We start from the raw sequence: 23875 nt of genomic DNA, 5'->3' as shown, positions 1-23875 counted from the left end.
CTCCTTTTTATTTAATTTAATATGAGTACGGTTTGTTGCGAACCATAGGACTGAGGCACTAGCCCACACCACCTGCAAGGAGTAGACCCTGGACTGCTTTGCTCCGCTGCCTTGAACGGGTCAAGGGTTATGAGGAGATACTTAGTTCCCAGTAAAAGGAAAGCGGCAATCCTAATACTTGTGAAGAACTCACCTCCTCTAGAACTAACAACACGCTTTCCTGCTCTAGGTATGCAGCAGTGAAGCAAATGGTGTCTTCTAGTACTGTGACCCAGTAAAAATGATGAAATGCACCTTGTGAATAATATAATGAAAGAAAAACTAAACTAGGTGATGGGAGGACATGTGAGGTCGTCACCTATGCCATTCCCTTTGCTATATCCCTTGGCGTATGCTCTTTGTAGCAGCCAGTCAGAGGGTTTAGAATCCTGCACTGCCCGCACCCCCCTTTTACAGATCAAAAACTGTTTTATAATAATCACCGGACTTTCAGAGCTTCAATTTAGGACTAGGCCCTAGTCACATTTCTAGTATATTCTTGCATAATTCGAGGATCTTTTTGTTACTCAAAATTCCCCAAAATAAGACATCATGCCATGTGGCTGCTGTTCATGGCTATGGTGTCTTTTGCAATGAATTATTCTATATGCTGGTGCTCAGCCTTATGTGGTTACTGTTATTTGATTCACACTCCTTGAACAGAGCAGAGCTATTGAAATCAACGGTTAAATCGACCAACCCTAGGACAGTAGTCGTTTCCAAATTTTCGCACATGAGTGCCGACTACAAAAAAATCATCAATAAACATTGGACGATCTTGGGCATGGAACCAGATTTTAAAGCTATATTCATCAACGCACCTATGCTCACCTATACTAGAAGTAAAAATATAGGAGAAATTCTCAAAACACCCAGCATTCAGAAGATCACAGCAAAAGGCACTAGACCATGCACTAACTGTAACAATTGCAATAATATCATACTAGGCAGAAGTTTCACTCATCCTATGAAGGGCTATAACATTAAGCTCGCAGTGTCAGCAACATGCGACACGTCCAACGGGATATACCTACTTAAATGCCCTTGTGGCAAAGTTTACGTGGGGAAGAATGAACGAAAAATTAAAGTGCGCATCAATGAGCACAAATTGAATATAAGAACTCGGAATGTGAAATCCACAGTGGCGATGCACTTTATGGAAGAGCACCACAACATTTCTCAATTGAAATTTATGGTCCTAGAAGTCATCAATAAAATAGAAGGAAGGGACAACAAAAAATTCCTTTTACGTCAGGAAAACTTCTGGATAAGCAAATTGAACTCAGCGAAAACCTATGGGTTGAATGATCGGATCGAACTGGCATGTTATCTCTGATCTAATTTACACATACTGCCACCGTGGCAACATGTTCTGTATCAATGATGTGGTTGATGGTATTGTTATTGTTCAGCTTACCATGTTTAACACACGATAGAGTGAGCATTCATTGACATATCACACAGACAATAGTTCTCACTATGAACTTGCGCTTTGTTTTTAGGTACATTAACTTTTTTTGGATTAACTTTTTTTGACACATTAACCCATTTATGTTGGGTTCACAATTTATACTTTTTTCGCACATCTTCATCTGCACTTTTTGTTCGTACTGCCATTCGGCTTTTCAGAACGCACAGACATTGATTCAGACCTCCTCTTCTGTCTGATCCAAGTCTTGTAGTCTGTTTTCCCGTTTAGTCTGTCCCGGCCGAACACTATTCGCCACATGATATTAGCCGACCAATACCCGATGACGCCGAACCTTGTATACGGAAGTGCAGACGCAGTTCGGCAAATACAACCACCGAGCCAACACGCCGTTTCAACTTCCTCCAGTAAGTCCGTGGAACAGCGTCAATTGAATGACGGTAATTTTATATCAATACAGCCCATAACCAGAACTCTCTACTTCATTTACAGACCTACTCTGATCAGTCGCGAAGAGCTAGATGTAAGTTTTATTACCGCGTTTTTTTCGTGTCACTCAATCACAAACTGACACTTAGGTGCACAGGGGAACACAAACACAGCATGTTTTTCACCAATCACCAGGAGACTAGCAGTAATTGCACTTCATGTGATATATCTATGTAGCAATGTAGACACCTTTGTAAAACGTGTGCTATGGTTTTCATATTTTAGAGATGCTCCCGGAAGAAGGGCAGTGTGCCCGAAATGCATAGGAGCTATCTGAGCTCATGATGAAACGTAATGAGTTTGGAAATCAATGCGAAAAGAAATGATGTGAATTTCTGATAGAGCATTTGAATATCAATGAAATTGAAAGAATAAACATATGATTCAACTTATCACAAGTATTCGTGGAGTCCTTGTTCATAGGAACCCCAAAGTGTGCCCAAGGGAATGTGACCAATTTTACTTGGCAGCACATCGTTAATTAATGGTGTCTTTTGTGCCACGTTTTGTGAAATGTGTCCTCGCAGCCAAAATTAATGGCAAAAGCATTTCAAGATCAAATATAGCACTAAAAGCTGGCTTTATATTTTGCATAATTTTGGCACAATTTTGCGTAATTACACAAAAGCAAAATTATATGAATTCCATGGACCTTCATTGATGTAATGATTGTTTACAACCCATGCCCTCACTCTGATTTGCAGTGAATACTTCTTGAATTTCATAATGCAGCTAAAATGTGCCAACTTCTTTTTTAGCTTCTAAGGAACGGTAGTGCACCTCTCCCGCCCAACCATATCCAGTTGGTTTGCTGCAGATCCCTAAATGTGGGTCTTAAATAAAAAATAATATTACACTCATACAGCTCTCTAAGCATTATGGTACTTCCATCTTAGTGGACCACTACTCCCTTTAGAGTTCATGGAGACTGGCTCTCGTAGACCGAGGTGAATACATTACCTTTATTTTAACCTTTCCATCACCTTTCAATCTTTCAGATGTTTAGAGGTACAACAATGATGCTCTACCTAGGTCATTAGCTTGTCTCTTAACCGCAACTCAGAAGGAGTATTGCACCACTTAAGCCACGTCACCCAACAAGGCTTAGTAATTAGAAAGAACAAGGAAATGTTTCTCCAGCCTATCATCTACTCCTGTGTAGGAGTTATTTTGAATAACAGTCTCCAATTGCCCTGCTGTCACCTTTCTGAAACTCTTCTGGAAGTACCTTACTGGATGTGCCGCCTCAAGGCGGTTGACTTACTGTGCCTCATGAACACGCCAGCCTCATCCCATGTAGTCAGTTAGACCAGAGTGCAGTGAAGTCATCTTGTGTCCTGTTGGGCATCTCCCAAGAGTTTTAAATGTCTGATCTATGCATCATGAAGATGTGTGCCTACACTGGAGATACCCAGCTTTGTATGGACTTCAGCGCTGCAGTGGCAAGGTGTTAGAAAGGCGGTCCCTGGGGAGGCAGAAGATGTCTGACTGACCACCCCGAGGCCCACCTCTCCTTAGGGAATTGGCCAAGCGCCGTCGAGAGGCCTCCTTGGTGAGGGTCCTCTCCTAGAATCGTCACAGTAGAGTAATCACGCCACTACAAAGGGACACCACACAAGAGAGTACTTCTTAGAATCTTTATCAACACTAACGATTGGTTCTTTCGGCAATATGTACAAACGGATCGAGGGATCCTTAGAGTCTTGGTAACTGGGGGGAAAGGGGTAGCGGGACAGTCCTAATACCAGGCTGACACAGGGATACCCTACGCTCAGCTCTCAATCCTCGAGCTGGGGGGTTCCGCGAGGTTTGGGCCGCGGCAGCGCCAGCGGCTCCGAAGATGGTTTCAGCGAAGTTGGGCCGCGGCAGCGCCAGCAGGCTCCGAAGATGGTTTCAGCGAGGTTGGGCCGCGGCAGCGCCAGCAGGCTCCGAAGATGGTTTCAGCGAGGTTGGGCTGCGGCAGCGCTAGCAGGCTCCGAAGATGGTTTCAGCGAGGTTGGGCCGCGGCAGCGCCAGCAGGACTCCAAAGATGGTTTCAGCGAGGTTGGGCCGCGGCAGCGCCAGCTGGACTTCAAAGATGGTTTCAGCGAGGTTGGGCCGCGGCAGCGCCAGCAGGACTCCAAAGATGGTTTCAGCGAGGTTGGGCCGCGGCAGCGCCAGCAGGACTCCAAAGATGGTTCAAAGTAGCGAGTTCTTCTCGGGGTCAGCCGCGACAGCGTCAGCAGGGCTCTCGACTCCAGGATACAACTACTGACCCATCCCAGAGCTGCCCCAGATATAGGTCTGGAGTCCTTTGATGTCCAGACCCTCGCGCCTGGGGGTCAGAGGGGCCGGGATGAGAGTGTCCAGACACCCAGCAGGGGGGTGGAGCCAGCGCCCAGGGAGGCCGGAGGGCGATCGAAACCAGACGTCCGGGGACGGCTGGAGGCCCATCGAAACTCCCCTCCTCCTGGATCCGTCAAGTGGCCGCTTTACCACCTGGTTGGATCTTGGTGCCTCGATGTCGGGGCTTCGCTGGGGCTGTGGCCGGAATTGGGGTCGGATCCGCAGAGTGGGGCGAGCAGGGGTCACCGGGCTCCAGAGGGGGAGAGCCGGGGGTCGCCAGGGGTGGCGGCTCTCGTGAAGGTTGGAGGGGACAGGTTTAGGCCGGGGGATAGGGGGTCGATGCTGTCCAGGGCCCGCTATGCGGGAGAAGTGGGGCCACGCCACGAGGCCGGGTCCAACACACGTCCCCCCCAGCTGAAGGCGGGGAGAGTCACCCATCTTCTTGGGGGTTCTCCTCATCAAGGCGGAAGAAGCGGGACAGGCCGTCGGCGTTGGCGTGGTCGTTGCCGGGGCGATGTTCCACAGTGAAGTCCATCCCTTGGAGGGAGATGGACCATCGCAGCAACTTTGGGTTTTCCCCTCGCATTTGCATCAACCACCGCAAGGGCCGGTGGTCTGTTTGCACCCGGAAGTGGGTGCCGAAGAGATAGGGTTGGAGTTTCTTGAGGGCCCACACCACGGCGAAGGCCTCTCGTTCAATGGTGCTCCAGCGTTGTTCTCGGGCCAGCAGACGCCGGCTGATGAAGGCTACCTGTTGATCAACTCCGTCGGCGCTGAGTTGGGAAAGGACCGCCCGACACCGTGCTCCAAGGCATCTGTTTGGACCACGAATTCCCGGCTGTAGTCGGGGGCTTGGAGCACGGGGGCGGTACACATTGCTGTCTTCAGAGTCTCAAAGGCGGCCTGACACTCGGGGGTCCAGTGCACCTTCTGTGGCTGCTTCTTGGAAGTGAGTTCGGTGAGGGGGCCAACAATGCTCCCATAGTCCTTCACGAAGCGCCGGTAATACCCAGTGAGCCCCAGGAAGGCTCTGACTGCTGTTTGGGTGACCGGGGGCTCCCAGGTCATGATGGCGTCGATCTTGGGTTGGAGGGGAGCCACATGGCCGCTCCCCACTTGGTGTCCCAGATAGGCCAAGTTTCCGTGACCTATCTGGCACTTGCTGGCTTTGATTGTCAGTCCGGCAGGTGCTTGAGGTGCTCGGCCCAGTGGAGGCTGTACACCGCAATATCGTCCAGGTATGCGGCGCTGAACCCTTCTAACCCTGCCAATACCTTATTCACCAGCCTCTGGAAGGCGTTCTTCATCCCGAAGGGCATCACTCTGAAGTGGTAGTGGCCATCGGGGGTCGAGAAAGCGGAGCGCTCTTGGGCGCCCGGAGTGAGTCCGATCTGCCAATAGCCGGAGGTGAAGTCGAAGGTGCTCAGGTAGCGGGCCGCCCCCAGGCGGTCGATCAGTTCATCGGCCCGGGGAATGGGGTGTGCATCGGTCCGGGTGGCGGTGTTCAATCCCCGGTAGTCGACACAAAATCGTAGTTTGGGAGTGGCGCCAGGGGCGGCGGTTTTTGGGACCAGGACGACTGGACTGGCCCACGGACTGTCGGAGTGTTCGACTACCCCCAGGGCCAGCATCTTGGAGAACTCCGACTGGATGCAGTTCCGAACTCGGTCGGGAACTCTGTAGGCCCGGTGTCGCACAGGCGGGCTGTCCCCAGTGTCGACATCGTGGACGCACCACTGGGTGACTCCGGGGGTGAGGGAAAACAAGTCTGCGAATTGACCCAACAATTTCCGGCAATCCTGGCGCTGTTCTGGGGTCAGGGTGGAGGAGAGGGTGACCCCCTCGACGGAGCCGTCTTTCTCGGAGGTGCTCAGAAGGTCTGGTAGGGGCTCGGAGTCAGCAGGCTAAGCTCCGTTCGGGCAAAGTGCGGTTTGAGCCGGTTGGCGTGGAGGACCCGGAGGGGGTTCCTGGGGGACTCCATGTCCACCAGGTAAGTGACAGGGCTCTTGCACTCTACCACCTTGAAGGGCCCCGTCCACTTGTCCTGGAGGGCACAGGGTTCGACCGGGGACATGACCCACACTTGTTGGCCCGGCTCGAACTCAATGGAAGAGGCGTTGTGGTCGTACCAGCGTTTCATCTCCTCCTGGCTGGCCTCGAGGTTGGCTTCTGCAAGTTCCCGGAACTTCCGAGTCTGATTTCGGAGGGTCAGGAGGTACCGGTAGACGTCGGGGAGTATCCTGGGCTGCGACCTCCCAGCCTTCCTTGACTAGACTGAGGGGACCCCGGACGGGGTGTCCGTACAATAGTTCGAAGGGGCTGAATCCAAGGGACTTCTGAGGGACCTCCCGATAGGCGAAGAGGAGGCAGGGCAGCAGCACGTCCCATTGGCGATGCAGGGGCTCCTCCAGGCCCATGATCATCCCCTTGAGAGTTCTATTGAAACGTTCCACCAACCCATTCCCTTGGGGGTGGTAGGGGGTCGTAAACTTATACGTGACCCCGCACTGGTGCCACAGGGATTTCATGTATCAAGAAGTGAAGTTCGTATCCCGGTCACTGACGACTTCTCGGGGGAAGCCCACCCGGGAGAAGATCCCCATCAGCGCCCGGCCCACCACGGGGGCCGTCACAGTCCGGAGAGGGATGGCTTCGGGATAGCGGGTGGCATGGTCCACCAGGACGAGAATAAACCGGTGTCCTTGGGAGGTGCGGGGCTCCAGGGGCCCCACAATGTCTATTCCCACCCGCTCGAGGAGGGTGCTGATGACTGGGAAGGGTTGGAGGGGGGCCTTGTGCTTCCCTCCACTCTTCCCGCTGGCTTGGCAGGTGGGGCAAGTCCGGCAGTGATTGTTCCCATCAGTTTTCATTTTGGGCCAGTAGAAATGGGTCACCAGGCGGCTGTATGATTGTCCTGCCCCAGGTGCCCGGCGAGGGGCACGTCGTGTGCCAGGTTCAGGAGGAAGTCTCTGAATCAGAGGGGGACCACCAGCACCCGGCCGGCCCCCAGTTAGGCAAGCTTTTGTTCACTGTAGAGGAGATTGTGGTCCCAATAGACCCAGTGGGACCCCGAGGGGTCTCCGGCGGCTTGCTGTCGGATTCCCTCGAGGGAGGGACAGGTTTTCTGTTCTTGCCGGAACTGTTCTCGTGTGGGGCCACCTTCTTGGCGCCACTGGGCTAGTTCCGGGAGGTTGCCAAGCTCAGCAATTTCTTCACTGTCGGGCTCTGGGTCGCTGTCTTCGGATACGGCGGGTGGCGGAGGTGCGGGCCACTCTGGGTCTTCAGTCGGGGCAACTTCCGTCGGGGTGGAGACCCGGGCGGCCATGGATCGGGTGGTCGCACAGGCCCACTCTGGAAGGCCTAGCATCCCCAGATGCTCTCTCCGTTTGACGCCGGCCCAGGGGGAACTCTCTAGGTCGTTCTCGAGGAGGCAGTCCACGGGGGCATCGTCCCGGACGGTCACTTTCAGCATGCCCGACACCCCCCCCCCCACTCGAAGGGGATACGGGCTATCTGGCACAGGCTTTTGGAATTGTCCGCTGACCGTACGGGGCACAGCACATTGGGCAGGATCTGGTCAGGGGTCACCAAGTGGCAACGGACAGCCGTCACGCTGGCTCCGGTGTCGCTGAGGGCTTCAGCCCGGTGCCCATTAATGGTGACCCACTGGCGGTACTTCTGAGTGTTGCCCGGGATCGGGGCCCGGGTAATCATGTCTCTTTCGCCCAGACATACCAGGGACATAGCGGCGAGCTCCCACTCGGCCTGATCGTGGTCATAGTCCTCTCCCTCGCCCCTTTCTTCTCCCAGGGCGGCGGCGGTGATCTGGCGGTTTGGAGGACCGGGTCGTTGGTTCATCGGGCAGGGGGGGTCATTGGCATAGTGACCGGGCCGCTGGCATCTGTGGCAGGTAACGTTCGGGCGGGGCCCCCGCCGTGCTGGGGGGGGCCCCTCCTCTGGCCAGGGATGGTGAACTCAGACAAGACGGAAGTCCTCATCCTGGGCTCCTCGCCCTCCGCCTGGGACGACTCCTGGTGGCCCCCCGCCCTGGGCACCGCACCCACACCGACAGACCACGCACGCAACCTGGGCTTCATCCTGGACTCCTCCCTCTCCATGACCAGACAAGTCAACGCCGTCTCCTCGTCATGCTTCAACATCCTGCGCATGCTACGAAAGATCTTCCGGTGGATCCCCACCGAGACCAGGAAGACGGTCACCCAGGCCCTCGTCACCAGCCGACTGGACTACGGCAACGCCCTCTACGCCGGAACCACCGCCAAGCTCCAGAAGAGACTCCAGAGGATCCAGAACGCCTCAGCCAGACTCATCCTCGACATCCCCCGACGCAGCCACATCTCCGGACATCTGAGAGACCTGCACTGGCTCCCCGTCAACAAGAGAATCACCTTCCGTCTCCTCACCCACGCACACAAAGCCCTACACGACCAAGGCCCGAGCTACCTCAACAACCGCATCAACTTCTACGCTCCCAAACGCCACCTCCGATCAGCCAGTCACGCCCTCGCCGCCGTCCCCCGCATCCGAAGATCGACGACAGGAGGAAGGTCCTTCTCCCACCTGGCCGCCAAGACCTAGAACTCCCTCCCGACCGACCTGCGCCTGACCCAAGACCACCTCTCCTTCAGGAAGAAGCTCAAGACCTGGTTGTTCGAGCAGTAGCAGCACCCTCCCCCCCCCCCAAGCGCCTTGAGACCCTCCGGGTAAGTAGTGCGCTATATAAATGTCCATGATTGATTGATTGATTGATTGATTGATTGAAGTGGAGGCCGGGGGCGGCCCCGCGGGGGAGTCGCGGCTCCTGTTCTGGCCTCCTCTGCCGCCTCGCGGGCGGTGGTTCCCTGGGGAACCTCCGCCGTAGTCTCCCATCGGGCTACGGGGGACCCGGGTGCTCACCCATCGATCGGCCTCGACGGCTAGTCTACGTGGCTCGGTCAGTTTGCTGTCGAGGAGATGCTGCCCGAGTTCGATAAAACAGTTGTTGGAGAGGTGCTCCCATACAATGAGGTTGAATAGTTGCTCGTAGGTGGTGACCTGGCTGCCTTTGATCCACCCCTCTAGGGCTCTGCTATAGAAGTTCACGTACTCCACCCATGTAGTACCGGGGATTTTTTTATAGTCGCGGAATCGCTGCAGGTACATCTCGGGGGTGAGTCCATAGCGAGTAAGGAGGGCGGCTTTCATGTGTTCATAAGAGGTCATCTCTGCGTCTGGGAGCTCCAGCAGGGCGTCTCTCCCTTCGTTGACGAACTTCCCCCACAAGCCGGCACCCCAGTCTTCCTGGGGTACTCGATGAGAGGCCATGGCTACCTCGTAGGCCTTATCCATTGCTGGATGTCGTCGTTTTTATAATATTCCTTGACAACATCTTTGGGGATGTGGACCTTCGTGTCCGCAGGAGGAGGTGGGACCCGGTTCCCGGAGGCGCTGGCCTGCCCAGTTTTGGCCTTGATCTCAAGTTCTTTTAAGCCACGCTCGTGCTCGAACGTGAGCTTCTTCTCCTCCAAGTCTCTCTGCCTTCGTTTCTCCTCTAGGTCTCCTTGCAGCCGTAGTTGCTCAAGGGCTATCTTTTTCTCGGCCAGTTGTAGTTCTCCGTCCAGACGGAGTCGGGCGAGCTCCAATTTGTGGAGCCGGCTCCTTTCTCGCTCTCGGGCGTCTTCGGGGGAGAGGCCCGTGTCTATGTTCGTAGGTCTTTCCCCCGCTGGGGTTGCGTCGGTCTCTGGGTGTATGTTCGGACCTGTGTTGTCTTCGCTCTGGGGTGGCGTTGCTCCTGCCTCCACCCATGTTTGTAGGGCCTGCTTGAAATCCTCCTTGGTGCTTAGTCCAGTGGTAGCGATGCCCAGGTCCTTGCAGAATTGTTTCAATTCTATGTGGTTATAATCGTCCAGCCGTTCATTCTGGAACTCCGCGGTTGGTCTGGTTTCTTTGGTAGTCATGGTTGCGGTGTGTTTCTGTCAGTAGTGGGTGAGTCACTCTCTGTACGATTTGCGTCGGCTCGGATCCCACCGCCTGCCACCAATGTTAGAATGACGGTCCCTGGGGAGGCAGAAGATGTCTGACGGACCACCCCGAGGCCCACCTTTCCTTAGGGAATTGGCCGAGCGCCGTCGAGAGGCCTCCTGGGTGAGGGTCCTCTCCTAGAATCGTCACAGAGTAATCACGCCACTACAAAGGGATACCACACAAGAGAGTACTTCTTAGAATCTTTATCAACACTAACAATTGGTTCTTTCGTCAATATGTACAAACGGATCGAGGGATCCTTAGAGTTTGGTAACAGGGGGAAAGGGGTAGCGGGACAGTCTTAATACCAGGCTGACACAGGGATACCCTACGCTCAGCTCTCAATCCTCGAGCTGGGGGGTTCCGCGAGGTTTGGGCCACGGCAGCGCAGCGGCTCCGAAGATGGTTTCAGCGAGGTTGGGCCGCGGCAGCGCCAGCAGGCTCCGAAGATGGTTTCAGCGAAGTTGGGCCGCGGCAGCGCCAGCAGGCTCCGAAGATGGTTTCAGCGAGGTTGGGTCGCGGCAGCGCCAGCAGGACTCCAAAGATGGTTTCAGCGAGGTTGGGCCGCGGCAGCGCCAGCAGGACTCCAAAGATGGTTCAAAGTAGCGAGTTCTTCTCTGGGTCAGCCGCGACAGCGTCAGCAGGGCTCTCGACTCCAGGATACAACTACTGACCCATCCCAGAGCTGCCCCAGATATAGGTCTGGAGTCCTTTGATGTCCGGACCCTCGCGCCTGGGGGTCAGAGGGGCCGGGATGAGAGTGTCCAGACACCCAGCAGGGGGGTGGAGCCAGCGCCCAGGGAGGCCGGAGGGCGATCGAAACCAGGCGTCCGGGGACGGCTGGAGGCCCATCGAAACTCCCCTCCTCCTGGATCCGTCAAGTGGCCGCTTTACCACCTGGCTGGATCTTGGTGCCTCGATGTCGGGGCTTCGCTGGGGCTGTGGCTGGAATTGGGGTCCGATCCGCAGCGTGGGGCGAGCAGGGGTCGCCGGGCTCCCGAGGGGAGAGCCGGGGGTCGCCAGGGGTGGCGGCTCTCGTGAAGGTTGGAGGGGATAGCTTTAGGCCGGGGGATAGGGGTCGATGCTGTCTAGGGCCCGCTATGCGGGAGAAGTGGGGCCACGCCACGAGGCCGGGTCCAACACAAGGTATATAAAGACATTAAAATCATGAAGTGTAGAAAGTAAGGCGGGTCCCCACCAGTGGCAAACACCATGTGGAAGCCCTGAACACAAGATGCTGCAGTACCATCGAGCGTGAACAGGAGCAGATGCATGCCCATTGGCAGAAGGAAGAGTGCAGCTGCTGATGGTGGAGAAACAACATTTTGTGTACCCCTTGCAAAAACACACTTCCATAATCATAACCTGAACTAATTTAGTGATGTGTGAAAAAACTAATGTAGAATAAAATTGCACCTACACAAGTACATGTGGGAAACTCATTTTGCTTATGTTGCAATCATAATTAACTAATTATGTGATTTTGTCGTGTCCTAAACTAGTGCAAAGCTTCAAAATAAGTAAAAGCAGCATAAATGTGCTTTTTGTACATGTATTTGTGGCACAAACCGAAGGATAAGAGAGTATAAATTGCAGAAGTGTCGCTTATTTGCTAGGTAATAATTAACAGGGAAATCTTAGTATGGGGGGAGGTAAACAGAAAGGCTATAGTTCTATATTTAACATTTATTTGTGTTTGTTTCTATGATAGTTCCCATTCTGGCCTGTGAGGCCTAGTGAAAACATGGCTGTTTTATGAAACTGCGAATAGAAGATGAACTGAGCATGCACAGCCCAAGTCAGAGTTCAAAATGCGAGCTGCTTGTGCCTGAAGTGAAGGCAGTTCAAGGACAGTGTGACCTGGAAGTTCAGATGGCTGCCAAAAAGGATGAGCACAATGGTTCTGAACGCGAGAAGATTCCATGAAGTTGCTAATTGAGAACGTGACTAGGCCGGACATTGCTGAAACAAAGAACCTTTTAAATTTTAGCTGACGGAAGAAAAATTAATATTGTCATGATAAGGTGATGCTCATCCACCCCAAATTGTCCAATCAGAGTTTGAATTTATGCTGAAAGTTACTCTTTTAGATAGATAGAGCTAGTGAAAAAGGTATATAAAGTGCCGATTTTACTGGAGAAAAAACTCCTCTTCAATTTCCTCCAAAGATGCTGTCGGAATGCTGATTTTTCGTGAGATGTAAGACTTTGAATAATTTTCTATCTTTTCTTTGAGTGAGGACTGAGCTTTAGATGAGGTTTATAGTCAGGTTTATAGCCAGGGTAGTTAGGATAAAATGAATTTTGGGAACTATTTGTCTTTTGTTAATACTTGCTTTTCTGAAATCTAAATAAAATGTCTATTTCTGAATTTTCTAAATAAATGAAAGTACCTGTTTGAGATAAAACTCTTATTCTTTTAAATGTCGTTTTTGAATAAAGAAATAAATAAAGTGAATAAACTTTTAGACATGCTAAATTTTGCTTTTAATAAAAATTAGATAAATGGAGAATTAGGCTGGTCTTGTATTTTCCTACGCATAATTTTTTACTAGCAGATTCATTGACCGTAATGGTGGCGTGGCTAAATAAAAGTTTGTTAATAAAACCATGGTAAATTCATTTAAACTGCAGGTGTAAATAGTATAACTATCTAGTTTTAGTTTAGACACTCCACAATGATACAGCAGCTCTTCTTTGAACCTCACCAATCCATGAAGTAGGATGGAAGTGTTTTGTGAGTGACTCGCAGTGTTATGGGCCCCACTGACGAGTAAGTGTATGATTTTGTCCTTCAGGGAAAGGTGACATGGGTTTTTAGAAATTATTTCCGGAGTAGCGCTGCATCAGTAATTAGCTTAGTAGCAGAGCATTGGTTGCTATAGAATTAGCTAGGATTATGTATAAAGTGTTACATAAGGGTTTTGATGTACAGAATTATGACTAACATCTGTTGAGTTTGTATTACGTTATATGTAGTCCTGAAAAGGCTTCCGAGTATTGCGTGAAGCTGGTCACTCTGTCTGCAGGCAGAGGAAGTGTGGCAAGTGAAGTCGCACATCGCAAAGTCTGTTTCAAAAAGTAGTATTGTCGTATACTGCGGTGGTATCGTCGTATATCACAAGTGGTGTCGTCGCACATCACAAGTATAGGGAACCTACGTGTGAAAGGATAAATGTATAGAGAGGACAGTCTATAAAATCTTGGCTTTCAAGTACAGGGATCAATGTGTATCTTGATTTAAAACTTACTGCTGGGAGAGTAATAGAGCTTAACCTGAGCTTGGGAGAAGGGTAAAGCTGAGGAAGTGGTGCTACTTTATCGGCGAGTGTAAAATTCTGTGGTAGAGAAGAGGTAATCGCTGTCTACTGGAAATACAGAATACTTGTGCGGCTGAAAATTCTATTACTTTATTTAGCAAAACAGACAAATGGATTTGTTTTGTGTAAGTTACTAACCGATTCCGTCAAATATCTTGTAAATACGGCTTCTCGATAAATTTTGTAAAGGAGGGGTCAGTCGGCGCTGCAGAAGCCGGAGCACTGGTGACGTCAAAAGTGTCGCGCTGGGATTGGTCCTCGTGACCAAGACAGAGTAAGGGCTGATTGGTGCAACACGAAAAGCAGCAAAACTATTGGTTAAGCACTAAGAAGAGGTATCTTGTTGTTGGTACGCTAGTATGAACTGCGCAGTGATAGGTTGGTGTTACGGAACAGCAACAGAATAGTACGCAATCTTTTGAAAGACAGTGAATTTACAGAAAAATGGATTACTATTACGAAGGGGAAAAGAAAAAACCTTCATGGTTTAAAAAGTTGAAGAATGTGTTTGTGAAGGACAAGGCAATAGTAACAAGAGAGGGAAAATTACTTCCTCCTCCGAAAACGCCTGCTTCCTATATGTTGTCAAAATATGGTTACCATACGTGTGTTTGGTTAGAGAATTGGGTAATATATACTAGAAATGATGGTGTGTTAGCTTTCCCAGAAGGAGGATCGTTTGATGTGGCAGTTTTGAGAAATTTGAGAGAAAAGATGATGAAACTTGACCCAAGACCTAGACCGACTCAGTTTGAAACTTTAGTTGAATGGGAAGAGGAGATGCATGAATTGGAAAGTGAATGGTTGAAAGGACATATTAGAGCAAGAGGTAGATTTCGTAATTTATCGGGAGAGACACATGAGAGTAGAATGCGTAGATGGAGAAATGCTGACATGTGTGATGGCATGTATCCAGTCAGATTAGTGGATGAATATGAAGGACGGAAATGCACAGAAAAGAGGAAAAATGTGGAAACAGGGAGAGAAGGTTATGGTGAAAGTGAATCAGAGGATGCTGTACTGGAAGAAATATTAAATAGGAGACCTCCACCGAATCAACCAGGTTCTTTATGGACTACACCTAATGCTCCACCCGTAGACGAAAGAATTAATGAAACCCCAGGGCAATTTTCTAATTTTAGAGATGTACCAGAAAGAGTAGAAGTGAGATATAATCCGAGTACCTCAATGACAGAACCAAGACTTACCGGTACTACTAAGCAAAATAGTGAACGAGAAAGTGTAAATAGAGTAGAAAAGCGAGCTGAAGAACAAACAAGTACTGCTGAATATATACGGTCTACAAATGAATTGACAGAAAAGATACAAGAACTTACAAAAAATATAGAAGCAGTAACAGTCCCAGTAACAATAGGACCTGTAATTCCAGTGTTTGAAAACCAAAGAATAAAAGAACCAAGTTTGACAATCCCTTTACAACAGAGTTTGCTAAAGGTAAAAGAAAATATTTATCCAGATTTGTCAGAAATCAGACGAGCGAATAATGTAAATCCGCCTGACTTAACTTTTAATCAGAGTTTACCCTATAAGTATGCAACCGGAGCAGAATCTGACTCTGCTACACCTGAAAAGAGCATAGAGAAAATAGGTTTAACGCAAACTCCTGTAGGATCATCAGAGAAGGAATTAAGTGATTGGATTAAAACTTTGAAATTAAAAGAGCATGAACCCAAAATACTGGATGTAGCGAGATTAAAAGTCGATATGGAAGAATTAATTATTGGAACAGACAGATTAAAAACGTACCAAGATGATGAACTTATGTTCATGTGCAAAAGTATTACATGGAAAGCGCAGTCTGTACATGATCAATTAGAAGGATTAGCAAACGAATTTGAAGTAGAATCCGCAAAGAATAAAGCATTGCAGAAATCCTACAGAGTAGATTTTTCAGAAAAGGACATTGAAAATATGAATACTGCAGGAAGGTTAACCCAAATAAAAGAATTAATTGTGCTGTTACAGAGATGGGGAGATGTGAATAAGTGGAGAGTAAAAATGGCAAAGAAGAAAGGGGAGGCTAGTGATAAATCCACATTAGCGTTCCCAGTCAGAGAAAAGGAAACAGTCGCAAGTTAATTTTTTATGAGAGAAATACCAGGAGGAGGATATGTACATGTTCCTTGGAGTAGACAGGATATATTATCATTTACAAATGATTTCCCGAAATTGAGAGAAAAACCAGTAGAATGGTATCGACAGGTAGATCGATTTGTAGTTACTCAGCAAAGACAGGTGCCACAACCGCCTCTTCCACACTGTGTAAACCAACAGAGATACAGTGCAGAGACAGGATTCAGCGGAGGCGAACAGGTAAACAGATTGCCTAGAGTGAATGTGAGTCCCCAATATTGGTTACAAGAGGAAGGTGGGAGTGAGTCGGATGAAATTTTCTGACGGTGCCTAAGAGGGAGAAGAGTGTGTGCTTGGAGCCACTCTTGAGGTAGATCAGTCTGGTCCATTTGTGAACGGAAAGGTGAATGATGTAGAAATAACTTTCCTACTGGACACTGGTGCTACCCGTTCTACTGTTAGGTCAGTGGAAGTCCAAAATCTTCCTCTCTCATGGGACCACACCAAGTTGTAGGCAGAGCGAATAGACAGATCAAAACCTCCTTAACACAACCGGTTGAAGTAGAAATTGGAAATTTTAAAGACATGCATCGATTTCTGGTGTGTGATAGTAGCCCCGTAAATTTATTAGGACGTGACATTTTTTGTAAGATGAACTGTGTTATATACTGTTCACCAGATGGCATAGAACTGCAAACCCGAGATGAAGGTAGCCTGTATAAAATGACCATGCTTATGATTGAGGCAGAACAAAATAAGTTGTTTCCTGTGTTTGATTGAGAAAAGACGCCTGATGAACTGAAAAAGGCAGTGAAAGAGAAAGTGTGGGATTTCACAGGAGAAGATATTGGGTTGATGAAAGATGTAGATCCTGTAAAAGTCTCTATAAAAGAAGGTGCGAATTACCCGAACATTCCCCAGTACAAAATGACCACAGAAATAATTGAAGGAATAACTCCAGTGATAAACAAAATGATTGAGCAAGGTATGCTGAGAGAAATAGAAAGTAGCCCTTGTAATTCACCGATAATGGGATTGAAAAAGCCAAATGGATCATTTAAAATTGTACAGGATTTGAGAAAGGTTAATAAAATAGTTGTCCCATGTTGTCCGATTGTACCAAATCCAGCTGTGATTTTATATCAAATTCCCCATGATGCAGAATGGTACACTGTGATCGATCTATGTAATGCGTTCTTTACAGTTCCATTACACCCAGAAAGCCAGCCAATTTTTGCGTTCAAATTCGGAAATTGTATTTTGGCATGGTGCCGAATTCCTCAAGGGTATACTGAAAGTCCATCTATCTTTAACTAATTGCTAAAGAAATCATTAGAGAGTTTGAACATGCCTGGAGAGTCTGTATTGGTTCAATACATTGATGATCTCCTAGTGGCATCAAAAACAAAAGATGCATGGGTGACAGATACCGTTGCATTGTTGAATCATTTGGCAGAAGAAGGACATAAAGTGTCTCCATCAAAATTACAATTTTGTCAGAAAAAAGTACAATACTTAGGTCATAAGATTGCCAAAGGAATCAGACAAGTCACTGCAGAAAGAATTAAAATGATACAAAGGATGCAGCCACCAAAAACTCAAAGACAAGTGAGGATGTTTCTGGGAATGGTGGGTTACTGTAGACAGTGGATTAGCGGATTTTCACTGATAGCAAAACCATTACAGAGACTAACCAGAGCAGATATCAGAGACCCTATAGTGTTGACCAAAACAAAAATGGAAGCATTTGAACAGCTAAAAACGAGCTTATGTGAGGCTCCAGATTTAGGGATGCCTGATTATGAAAAATAGTTCGAACTGTACTGCAGTGAACGAGAAGGATGTGCATTGTCAGTACTGATTCAGAGACATGGAAAACTGAGAAAGCCGATTGCTTATTTCTCAGCTGTTTTAGATCCAGTTGCAAAAGCATTGCCAGGTTGTCTAAAAGCAGTAGCAGCTACAAGCGTCAGTATAGAACAAAGTGAAGGAATAGTGATGGGATTTCCTGTGATGGTGTATGTACCTCATTCTGTGGAGATTCTCCTCACTAGGACAAAAACACAGTACTTGACCAACAATAGGATGACAAAATACGAGAAGACAATTTTGGGAGCAGAAAATGTGACAATCTCTAGATGCGTAAATGTAAACCCTTCCACATTATTGCCCGATACCATGGAAGTTGAGGTGAAAAATGAAGTAGATCACAAATGCTTGGATGTTCTTGAATACTGTACCAAACCAAGACCAGACATCAGAGATGAGCCATTGCCTGAATCAGACTATGTGATGTTCGTAGATGATTCATGTCTGAGAACAGATGAGGGTGTTTTGAGTGCAGTATATGCAGTTTGTACAGTGGCAGACGTACTGGAAGCATCTTGTCTGAAAGGAATTCGTTCTGCTCAAATAGCAGAATTGATTGCTTTGATTCGAGCATGTGAACTAGGAAAAGAGATCAAGGTTACCATAGTGACCGACAGTCAGTATGGTTTTGGAGTTGTCCATGATTACGGACAGCCCCCAAGAGGTTATATGACTTCTGCAGGATAACCAACACGGAATGCAGAACTTGTGAGAATGTTGATAGATGCAATTCAGTTGCCTGACAAAATCGCTGTTGTGAAGTGTGCGGCTCATAAGAAGGGGGATGACTACATCACCCGAGGTAACAGGTATGTAGACTCAATTGCAAAATACTGCGCAAAAAATTTGGCATCCATCAATCGGGACAGAGAAAAAGAACATGTTTCAAGTCCTTTAATGCTAACATCAGTAGTTGAGACATGGCAGGAAGTGAAGCAAATGGAGGAAGAAGCTGATGAGGAAGAGAAAAATGTCTGGTTAAAAGCAGGATGCAGACAAATAGAGGAAGATGAAATCTGGGTTTACAAAGATGAAAGACCAGTAATGCCCGACAGTATGATTTCAAACATGGCCCGAATGTATCATGGTCAAGCTCATATTGGAAGAGATGCCATGCTTCACTTATTCAGACAAACGTGGTACAATCCAAAGTTCAGGATGATTGCGGAGAGCTTATGTCAAAGGTGTCTTTTGTGCCAGCAGTTCAATCCAAACAGAAGAACAATTGTGAGTCGGAACCATAGGACGGGAGGGAGGTCCATTCAAACTAATGCAGTTAGATTTTATAGAGCTTCCACCTTGTAACCGACTCAGATATGTTTTAGTGATCATCTGTTTGTTCCCCCGATGGGTAGAGGCCTTCCCCACGAGACGAAATGATGGGCTAACTGTTGCAAAATTCCTTTTACATGAGATTATCTTTAGGTTCGGTTTTCCAGTGACGATCGAAACTGATCGTGGCCCACATTTCCAGAATGAACTCATGCAAATGGTATGTGAAGCACTGGACATTCGTCAGAAACTGCATTGTACTTACAGAACTGAGGCTTCAGGAGTAGTTGAGCAAGTAAACGGAACAATTAAAAACAGGATTGCAAAAATGTGCTTGGCAACAGGACTAAAGTGGCCAGATGCCTTCCCACTTGTTTTGATGACCTTAAGAAGCACCCCTGACAGAAAAACTGGATTGAGTCCACATGAGAGTTTAATGGGCAGGGTGATGAGACAGGCATTTGTACCAGCTGATAAGTTGCTGACTATTAATGATGACATCATACTGGATTACTGCAAAAACCTATCTGATGTGGTGACTTCTGTGTTCCATCAGGTGGGAACTGAATCAAACACGAAAGAGAAAAGTCCAGCTCATGACCTGGTTCCTGGAGATTGGGTGCGAATAAAAGTACACTGCAGAAGAAATTGTTTGGTGCCTCGTTGGCAGAGACCAAGACAAGTCATATTGGTTAGCACCACTGCAGTTAAGTGTGCTGGACTAAAATGATGGGTACATGCAAGCCATACTATCCGTGTGCCTGAACCTGAAGATCCAAATGAAGAAGGTGAAAGTACAACTGATTCTGACTCTGAAGGTGAACCAGAGAGAAATGCAGTTACTGAAGATCGACAAGAACGTCGACATCTGGAAGTATCAGAAGCAAGTTCTGCATCTGCAGGAGAAGAAGAAACTGTTGAAATACCGAATTCTGAAGATCAATCTGAAGATCGAAAATTGGTAAAGACTGACACCCGTAGGACACTGAACAAAGTGTAAACAAGACTGGTGATCAAGAAAATCCTGAAAAACAGGCTGAAAGCTCTGAAAGAAGGAACGAAAATCCTGACACTGGAAAAGAGGAAATAACTCACGATAAGGATGAGATTCCAGGAACCAGCTATGGAGATGTTCCTAACAGAGTGAAAGAACTGTCAATGGAGAAAACTGATTCTGAAAAAGAAAAAGATATCATAAAGTTTGTCATAAATGAAACTGTTGAAGAGACTGAAAGTGAGACTGACGACAGTGCAGATGAGACTTCATTGAGAAAGAGTCCAAGAAAAAGAGCTTGGAGAGTGGAACATAACACCACGGAGCCTAAGACAAAAAGAGTTTGTAAAGGAGATAATTGGCCTAAAGGAAATGATGGACTGTGACAAGCTAGATGTAAAAACGGCGCCCCGTACTTTTAGTAACTTTATATTTGCAAATACTGTTTTAGGAGGCTCCACCCACTGAGTTGAGATGGTGGCAAAATGTATGTCAATACCTCGGTGCAATTTTGCACTCTCAAATGGTGAATAGCAAAAAAAGTGTAGTATAGAAGTTAAATATACATGGGTAAATATACCTGGTGATGATGTAGGGTACCAGCCAGGTGGACGTAGCTCCCCTGTAGGTCGCATTTGGCTGGAGTCAGGTGCTAAGGGAGGCCCTGGTGTAGGAGTATGCAAAAACAACAGTTGATGGACAGAATGCAGAACAATGTCATACATTCACCCCAGTACAGAGATCTGGGCCTAAACCCATTGTTTTTTTGTTCACCAGGCCATTCCAGTTTGACCCCAGCCATATGCAAATCAGTCTTGACCCTGTGCCTCATGGGAACCGTCCAACCCGAACTGCCAAGCCAGGTCCTCCCTGGACTGGAAACAAGCATCCTTGGACTGGTTTCGGGGTTTCACCCCTCTTCAGCCAGGATAGCTTGATTCCAGTGGCATGGAGAGCACGGGACCCACATCTGGGCATACCCATCCCACTCAGGGTGACAAATGCAAAAACAACAGTTAATGGACAGAATGCAGAACAATGTCATACATTCACCCCAGTACAGAGATCTGGGCCTAAATCCATCGTTTTTTTGCTCACCATGCTATTCCAGTTTGAACCAAGCCATATGCAAATCAGTCTTGACCCTGTGCCTCATGGGAACAGTCCCACTAGAACTGCTAAGCCAGGTCCTCCCTGGACTGGAAACAAGCATTCTGGGACCGGTTTATAGCAGCAAATTGCAGGGAAGCAGTAACTCAACACCTCAAAGCTTGAGGTGTCCCTGATGAGGTGGAGGGCAATAACCTTCGTAATAGCTGCCCATCCAGCGTACACGTTTGAGAATATTTACTCCTGGGTGGAGTTCAAGCCTGTTGATGTTGCCTCAGGTCAGTTTTATGAATATATGGTGGTAGATCCACTAGCTTACCACAGGGCTTGCCAAGAATTGGAACTACCTTTAACATACAAAGAATACCAAAATTGGTATGGTGTCCATTTCCCAATCTTAATTTGCCTGAGTTTGTGTTTAATGTGTGACTGCAAGGGGACCTTGCACATGAGTGTTTGTTTACTCTCTGCTCAAGCACACCTTGTCACATTCTGAGAACTGCTTTCCCGTTATACACACACTGTCCATTCCATTTCCTTTGGGATAACAAAATGTGCTTCTGATGCGGACACTGACTTTTAGGGGTTTTCCCAGCTTCAAAGGTCACTGGTCTGCAGATAAGGAGACCTGCATTGCTCTGTGTTTTGTTGTGTGCAGAGCTGTGGCCTTTGAAGCTGAGCAACCCCTTTCAAGTCCTAGCAACACCACAACTTCTTGTCATTGTGGTACAAATTATTTAATGTGAACATGTAAAAAAAGGGTTAATCCCGTTCCCCACCCTGAAAATTGCCTTCCAATTATTTTGTTAGACAGCTGTAAAAAAATATTTTTTACTGCACCTCAACCACAATCTAAGTTATATTCCCCTCGAGCGATGCTGCCTTTCAATTCTTTAGTTAGACAGCTTTAAACAATGGTTGCGACTGCAAAAACATGGTATGTATGCAAGGCACACAGGAAAATGTTATCCTTCACTTATTTTACCCATATCCCACTTTGAGCAATGTTGTTTTTAATGTTTTAAGTTGGTCACCTTTAAACAATATTTGCGATTGCACCTCTCCCACCATCTAAGTTTTATTTTCAACGTTACTATGCCAAAAAACAAGCTTTAAAGACACACTTTTGCAGTACGTTTAAAAAAGAAATATCATTCATTCTTACTTAGCGTAAGCACACATTATCAAATTTGAGGACCTGCTTGCCTGTTATACACACACTCTGTCCATTCCGTCTCCTTTGAGATAAGAAAATGTGCTTACTTTCACACTGCCCATTATCCACCTTAGGTATTACCTACCACTACCCATCCTCTGTATTAAGCACCCCAAACCCCCATAAAAAAAGAGCGTTATTCACTATATCTTGATGTTTTTGTTAGACAGCCGTTGTTTGTGTTCTTACCTCCCTTCCATTTTATATTTTAATTCAAAGCTCATACCATCCCAGACGCATTATTACATAACAAAATAATAATGGCTATTTCATAGCAATTTAAAATACAACTTTAAACAAACTGAACAACCACAGTGCTGTGCAACACAGCTACAATAAACTAAACCAATAGGTCTCACAGAGGCGAGGCCTGTTGGCTTTGCCACTGATTGTTTGGACTTGTAGCTACAATGTTAACTTTAGAAGCATGGATGCTCTTAGTTAATGATGTCATCCATAATATTGGGTCACTTAGTAGATATATCAGTATGGGCTAGATACTTGTATGCAGTTGCACCCTCTTTTTGGCTCTGCACTTTCCTTTACAAATCAGCATAGTTAGCTCGGCAGAAACAAACAAACTACAATTCTCAATTTTAAACATTTAGAACATGGAGGACTTACAATAGAACATCATCAAAAAGTAGAGCTACGTAAAAAAATGAAGGGATTTACCATTGCAAACCAATCGATCGCCAAAAGAGAACCACATCAATAAAGCCAGCGGAAGGTATCTGAGAAAGAAACAAAAATATGATTATAAAAAACGATAAGGTGACTACAACTCCGCTGAGAACATTTAAAAAACGTACATGAGGTAAAACGTTCAAAAGAATGTCAACGAACCACATAGCATTTTATTTCTTCAGTCAACAACACTAAGCACACAAAGAATTGACTTGTGGAATCGGACAGCTAATGGAAGGTAGCAAACTACAAGCACCAGTATGCACCCCGCGGGTGGCCGAAAACTAGATCAAATTTGTCGATTCCTCAAAATACGGGGCCAGTTGAATACTCCAGTTATGAGAATAATGTGAACCACACATAGAGCCATAGTCATGATCTCGGAATTGTGGCTAATCTTAGAACTAAAAGGAGAAAGACAAAGAGCCAACACTGAAACGGAGTCATACAATATAACGTGTATTCCTGTGCTGGAAAACTCAAACACGTAACGTTACATTTGTCGTCTCGCAACTATGTCTCCCATCCTCTTCGTGTAGAAAAAGAAATATTCATGCGTTTGCATCTCATGTCTCCCTCCCTCCCTTAAATACAGTTTAATTTTTTTATCACAGGAAGTAAGTACCTGTACACAGTGAGAGGACACGATGCCATGCTCCGTCAGAAAACGAGGAATGACGTGGTTTGTGTCTGCGGAGCGGGAGATGTTTCCTTTCTCCCAATCACTTGAAAACCTTTCAGCAAAAGAAAGGTAAGCTGCCATGAAAATGTACTTCTGGCTAGAACTAAGTTTACGACAGTCCTTCCAATTTACCGCCAAACTGATAGCTCTCTAGGCGCTTTACAAAATGGTTCCTTCCCTTCGGCTGGGGGCGCCATTCACACCACTCTGATTGCAGGTGTGTCTTCTCTCCGCTTCCTGCCACCACAGACTCTGCGATTGGTTGCGGGCCTTTGTTCTCCAAGCAAGAAGCAGAGACTGGCCTGCAAGCAGGTAACTTGCATTTA

At 47.4% G+C, this 23875-nt stretch overlaps 1 protein-coding gene across 3 annotated transcripts in view; it reads right to left on the bottom strand.

The window, feature by feature from the left end:
* The window catches only part of LOC144821473 (uncharacterized), a 616628-nt gene extending 592996 nt beyond the window's left edge, over positions 1-23632 (bottom strand). For 2 of the 3 annotated variants that reach the window (XM_078678562.1, XM_078678582.1), the window contains exons 1-2: positions 23493-23632; positions 22856-22914 (exon numbers count right to left, since the gene is read on the bottom strand). In XM_078678562.1, the coding sequence (XP_078534688.1) occupies positions 22856-22914; positions 23493-23521 (88 nt within the window). In that variant the 5' untranslated portion in view covers positions 23522-23632. Of the gene's footprint in view, positions 1-22855; positions 22915-23364; positions 23407-23492 lie in introns of those variants that run through there. The other variant, XM_078678572.1, reaches the window with a different exon arrangement.
* Positions 23633-23875: the final 243 nt, after the last annotated feature.

Source organism: Lissotriton helveticus, chromosome 1_1 (assembly GCF_964261635.1).
Source record: "Lissotriton helveticus chromosome 1_1, aLisHel1.1, whole genome shotgun sequence".
Classification (NCBI taxonomy): Eukaryota; Metazoa; Chordata; class Amphibia; order Caudata; family Salamandridae; genus Lissotriton; species Lissotriton helveticus.
Note: the sequence above shows the minus strand (reverse complement) of the source record. Positions and strands in the feature narration are given on the sequence as shown.